Raw genomic sequence first — 6000 nt, 5'->3', positions numbered from 1 at the left:
AGTGTAGATTAAAGATTATAGTCCAGAAAGCTGAAGTTGGCAGCGATGTGCCGTAGCTGTCACACTTCAGGGCTCTCTTAGTAAAAGTAATCAATCAGCCCTGCCGGGGGGGGACTCACCCAGATGCCCTTCAGGGTTTGAATTATGAGAAACCAAACAGTTACAGTTGGACATTTACATTCAGGGGGAATTGAAACTTGTAGCCTTTCACTTTTAAAAACCCAACGGAACGTAAGCACACTGATGAAAATGTCACTCAGTGTGCCTTTTTTTTTTTTTTTAAAGGCAGTCGCAGCTGACGTCTTTTTTTTTTTTTTTTAAATATTTCAACAAGTTTGCCTTAAAGCAGCACTTCCATGCTCATATGGTTGCTGACATCAGAACCCAAAAACCCAGCATGCTCCCCTCGTGTAAAAATACATTCTAAAGTAAAGACTGTGGATTTTGTCACCTTCCTATTTCACTTTACATTTCGTAAGATGTGTGCAGAAGAATGCAAGCAACGATGGCTGCAGTGTTGAACTGACTAACAGTAAGAACTACGGCAGCTCTCCGCTCTAGTTAAGATTATCACCGACACCATCTTCTCACAGGAAATGCTCCACCAAACCTTACTGCACCTCTGGCTGCTCATAGATCTCATTTATGGAGAAATCTTAACTGCCACACTGTGCAACAAGTAGAATGACATACACAAGCCGTGGAAGTGAACCATCACTGTGATACATGAATGTGAATGTGAGCTGAACCAGTAAAAGTTGACACTGCAGACATTATAACCTCGTTATGGTTTAATTTGGCCTTGTTTCCCAGCTCGATGTGGATTAATAGAAACATATTTGTTAAAAGCAACCAGGGACGTTGTAGTGTGTGTTGCTCATGTCACGGTGGGCTCATTGTCCAACTGCTGTCGGCTTTTTAAAAAAAGGCGTCTGCAGTAGGCAGAGTTAAGACGGAAGAAGAGAAAGAGAGCGCCTGTGACTGTTAAACCTCTTCCTGTGGTTACATCACGTGACTGTGGAGGGTTCAAAAGGAGACGACTTCTTCTTGTTCTTCATCATCCACTCCTCGGACAGGCAGAAGACACCTGTGGGGCCACAGGACAATCGGCGCTTAGAACAGAGAGACAGAAAACAAAAAAAAAAAAGGAAAGGTTGAGGTAAAGTGTTAATGGTCGACATGCTTAGATTAATGCTAGAAAGGTTTGAATTGTTTGTGTTTGAAATCTTTTTTTTGTAAATGACTTTTGTGTGTCAGATGTGGAAAGCAAACCAACTTTTACAGTTTTTATTTTGTTCATTCTGTACTTCTTTGATTTGACTTCTGGTTTAGATTACTGAGGAAACATTCATGTTTAAAACTTAAAGGTTTTGCAAAGTTTTTCTTTGAGACTATGATAGAAATTCTTAAACGTGTCTTTTGGATCTTTCTGTCCAGTCCTATTTCAGTGTGATCAGACCTGTCGTGTGTTATTGGTGGACTTATTTTAAACGCCTCCTGATTGAAGAGAGCTGCTCAGACAGAAAAGCTTACTCATGGCTGCTAAAATGGCTTCCTCAAGATAGCGCTTCCTCTGGCAGTTCGCTCCAAAAACAAAACAAAAAGAACAACTAATTTTTGCCTGACAGGGTTTTTTTTTTTTTTTTACATTGTTTTAGTTTCTTTTATGTTCTTTAGAAATGTAACCAGACATCTGATGAATTTGAAACAATTGCGTGGAAACAGAAGGCACGCAAGTGTTTCAAGAGGAATCAGGAAGTGTGCTTTTTCTGGTTGAGCATGAGCAAGGGCTGCTGAGCTGTTGAGCACAGAGGTTTCAGGTCGGTCTATCTGGCAAGGGGCGGGGGAGGGGAAGGGAGGGGTGGCTGGTGTGTGTTAGTTTGTGTGTGTGTGTGTGTGTGTGTGTGTGTGTGTGTGTGTGTGTGCGCGCGCAGCTGCCAGAGCAGGTGCACAAAGAACAGAGAAGTGGGAGAAGACAGAAGACGGAAGAGGAGCGGTGGATGTACAGTGCAGTCATCCATAAAGTAGAAAGCACTACTAAACTCCTCGCCACAGTGTAGTGTTTCCTACTTTATGGATGAGTGTACTGTTGGCTTCAGGGAGAGCAGAGGCCTGACATGGCACCCCACGCAGGAAGTTGCAAAAGAGGAAGCTGCTTTGTCTCGCACGGCCACGCTCTGCCCAGAGTGTTGCAGCAGTCGGTTCACATGGGCAGCGTGCGGCGCAGAGCAAAGCTTGCAACTCTTTTTTTGCTTTAGATCTCATCTGTTTCACCTACCACATGTGCAATGTATGATCTGCTGATATGAAATAAAGATAAACATTCAAAAATCGGGACCTTGTGTTTCAGCTTCTTTTTCAAATTACCACACATGACACACACAGGTGTTTTCTGTGAAAATATACATAATTTATTGCTGTAAAAAGATCCATATTGAAAGAAACCGTCACAATTTTAATCCTTTTAGTTCTAACATCTTTATACACCGTTCCTCCATCAACACTGCCTGGGCATGCATAAGAAAAAAAAAAATCTGAAAAACAATATTAACAGAAAATATTTACACACGACCTTCCAAAAAAGGGTAATAAAAACATTTATATATATATTTATATATGTAATATAAAAAGGTAAATCTTACACTGGTTTCAAACAAATAAATGAATGAATGAATGAATGCAGCTCAGGAAAGATTAAAAAAAAAAAAAAAATCTGCACTGTATGAAAATAGTCCCAACACTGTTCAGTATATACAGACAGCTCCTACAGCTCCATCTCCCGCTGCATCCACCATCTACAATTCACAAGGGAGCCAGTGAAGACGGAGAATGTGACAGCAACATAAATAAGGCCAAACATCGGTGTAACATTAGTATGCATGCAGTCAATAAACATCCTGTAAACAACAGATTAAGACTAAACAAGGTCTTCGTGTAAGGCTAAATATGATCAGCTGAGCTAAAATACTGCCTACAGGGATCCTACAACATATGGGGGGGAGGGGGATGCCTATGTTACTACACAGCAGGTAGAGAAATAATTGTGCATTAAAGGCCGTCAAATCCAACACGAGTACAAATGGTTGTTGTACATTTCGGCAACTGTTAAGCATCTGCCCTTGTTTTGATTCTTAAAAAAGAAAAAGAAAAGAAAAACATGAAGAAATCAAACAGTACAGCCTCGCTCTTGCCTCAGTCCCGGCTACTTCACATCTAAAGTGTCAATCCAGCCCCTGTCTTTTTTTTTTTTTTTTTTTTTTTTTTTTAAATTCTTGGCATCATCATGTTCCCTTTATTTTAACACTGACAAAATTCAAACATTCATCACATTAAAGAAAAGAAAAAGAAAATAAATAACGTGCCTCCAGCTTGAGCCTTTAATCCACCTGCCACATGGGCCTTCAAGCCAGTGCTAGTAAACCAGGGAAAGCACCGAACATTTTGGCATCTCCTGTTACTTTTTCAACAACCACACAGGTGGCTCAGCATGGAAAAGGAAAGGTGTGAAAACCTGAGAAGTTACCTAACAGCCCTGTGTCTCTCTCTCTCTCTCTCTCTCTCACACACACACACACACACACACACACACACACACACACACACACACACACACACACGATCTAACCAGACAGAGTAAATGAATTACTGCATGTGCGTTAAATGACTAACAGACTGAACACTGAAGCTCTGCTCCACATGTTCGCATCAAAATGAGCCGAGTGAAGCTCAAAGACACGTGCAACACGGCTCTGTGTTTGTTCTCCTTCAGTCAAACACAAGAGCCGCCATTGCTCAAGCTCTACTTTTTGAAGAAACTTTGAGAGTATTGTGATGCAAATGTGCGAACAGAAAAACGCTGTGTGGGCTGGAGAGGGATCACGTAACACCATTCAAATTGACTACAGTAATGTGACTGCATTTACACGAGGCAGCAAAACTAAACACACATCAACAACTTATTGCAGAGTCTATCACAGTACAGTAGTGCCGCTAGCCACCACAGCAATGACTGAAAACTGCTCATTTTAAACGCTGTTCTAAGAAAGTGCTGCTCTGTGTGCCACATTCAAACATCACCGCACCCCACAGGCTAACACTGCTCAGTATCTATGACCACCTACAATATTTTCAGTTTTCATTTGGGACTACAGATTAAGCAGAGCAGCAACAGTAAAGCAATTGTTGATTAATCATGACGTTTTCACACAGAGATGTTGAAGCTGTTTGTGTCAAAACCCAGTTGAGCCACGACGCATGGCGTGATGGCTCAACCCCCAAATACAGGGAAATAATTTCAAAATCTAATTATTTTTCAAACACCTGCCTCCTCATATACAGGTTAGTCCCACAGACACAGAGCAGGATGTGGGTTGAAAGGGGTCACACATGAGTTTATTCTAGTTTAGCTTCTCAAACATAATCACTGACTCTTCTTCTCTTCTTTTGGAGTTGCACTGAGCTGCAGGGATCTAATGGGCATCCCCCCGGTTTTAAACTAAATGATTAATCGATTAATCAACAAATACTTCATTCAGTTGCAGCTCTGTGGGCTACTGCTCATTTCTGCACACTAACACTCACACACAGACGGCAAACAAGTAACAGTTAGGCCAGTTATGACTGTTGACACAGCCATCAAGAGTTCCTGTATTAATGTCTGAGAAAGGCAACTGTTTTCAGTCTCACCAGCAACTGTGTGGCTTCATCTACACACACACACACACACACACACGTGCCAAAGAAGGAGAACTCTTCACATTCTTTACATTGAACGCCAACAAACAGTCAGGACTGTTAACCACAAACGCCACGATGTCTTAGCCCTAAACTACACATACCAAAGTGGATCCTTGCTGTCTCCGACAGCTCTAAACCTCTAATTTTATGCCCCGATGCCACTTCATGCGGTGTGACCACAGTTAGGGCAGGAGCCCGATACAAATAAATATCACGTTCTGTACAAAGTAATGTATAAATACTCTTAAAGAGAAGTATCACGCGAGAGAAGCATCCATTCAGGATAGCATTCTTAATAATGACACAGACGAAGAGATGGCGTGCTGCCTCTTTCTGTTTGTTTCAAATAATAAATAAAGTGGCACCAGTACATGAACGTTAAAGCTAACACTTCATTAGCCGTCTCTGAGTTGGGATGACGTCTGCTCTGTTCCGTATTGACTGTTCTAAATAAAGTCAGTCCTAGGGGAGATTGCAAACTGCTTTAAAGCCTCCAATGAGTTGAAATTTTGCAAATGCTCAGATTATTAGGAAGTACTTGCTCACTTCAACATGCATCTATACATGCTCTTGTGATGCCGCTGGGTGTTTTAGGGTATTCTATATTCAACAGCTGGTCTAGCAGTGCTCTAAGGCAAATGTAGAACTACTGACAGTTAAAGCATCAATTATTAGATCTGATAGCTGCTAACCGCACCGACTACCAACTGAGAATTACAGTTACAGAAAAAGTGCTTTTAATGTGACACAAGTGTTGTGTGTCAGATGTCCAAAGTTTGTCATTCTTTCTTGTTGGATCCCAGCTTTTTGAACAGCTTCTTGCCTCTGGAGAAAAAACCTTTTTTCTTCTTTCCTTGCACAAAAGATTCGGCCTGTGGAGGGCTGTCCACGGGACGGGGGTCTGAGGCCTTCACTACAGCCGGGCCCAGAGCAGGGTCCAGGTCTGACGTGGGGCTTGCAGTGGGTGCCAGTTGGGGTTGTAGATTTGTGTGCTCTGTCATGGCGGGGCAAGCAGGTTCAGTCTGAGGGGGCAAAGATTCTTCTAGTGTTGATGGCCCAGATTCCTGTGGCTCTGTGGAAGACGTCCAAGCATCCTAGGGAAAAAAAAGGAAATCAAGAGTTTAAAAAGCAGCAAAGCAAAACACTGTTTAAGTTTGTTTATACTACATGGGCTCATCATTTCTTCTATTAGAATTACTATTTGATAAAGGAACCAGTAACAGGGAGACACAGAGGAAGAAAGATTTCAACTCATCCTGTGGT

The 6000-nt window shown here is 41.9% G+C and overlaps 1 protein-coding gene across 1 annotated transcript in view; it reads right to left on the bottom strand.

Moving 5' to 3' along the window:
* Positions 1–2388: 2388 nt before the first annotated feature.
* LOC116316773 (peripheral-type benzodiazepine receptor-associated protein 1) overlaps positions 2389–6000 on the bottom strand; it is a 78722-nt gene continuing 75110 nt past the window's right edge. The window contains exon 34 of the mRNA XM_039618220.1: positions 2389–5831. Coding sequence (XP_039474154.1) covers positions 5517–5831 — 315 coding nt within the window. The 3' untranslated portion in view covers positions 2389–5516. The remainder of the gene's footprint in view (positions 5832–6000) is intronic.

This window comes from Oreochromis aureus, linkage group 10 (assembly GCF_013358895.1).
Source record: "Oreochromis aureus strain Israel breed Guangdong linkage group 10, ZZ_aureus, whole genome shotgun sequence".
NCBI lineage: Eukaryota > Metazoa > Chordata > Actinopteri > Cichliformes > Cichlidae > Oreochromis > Oreochromis aureus.
This window is presented reverse-complemented; position numbering and strand designations above follow the sequence as displayed.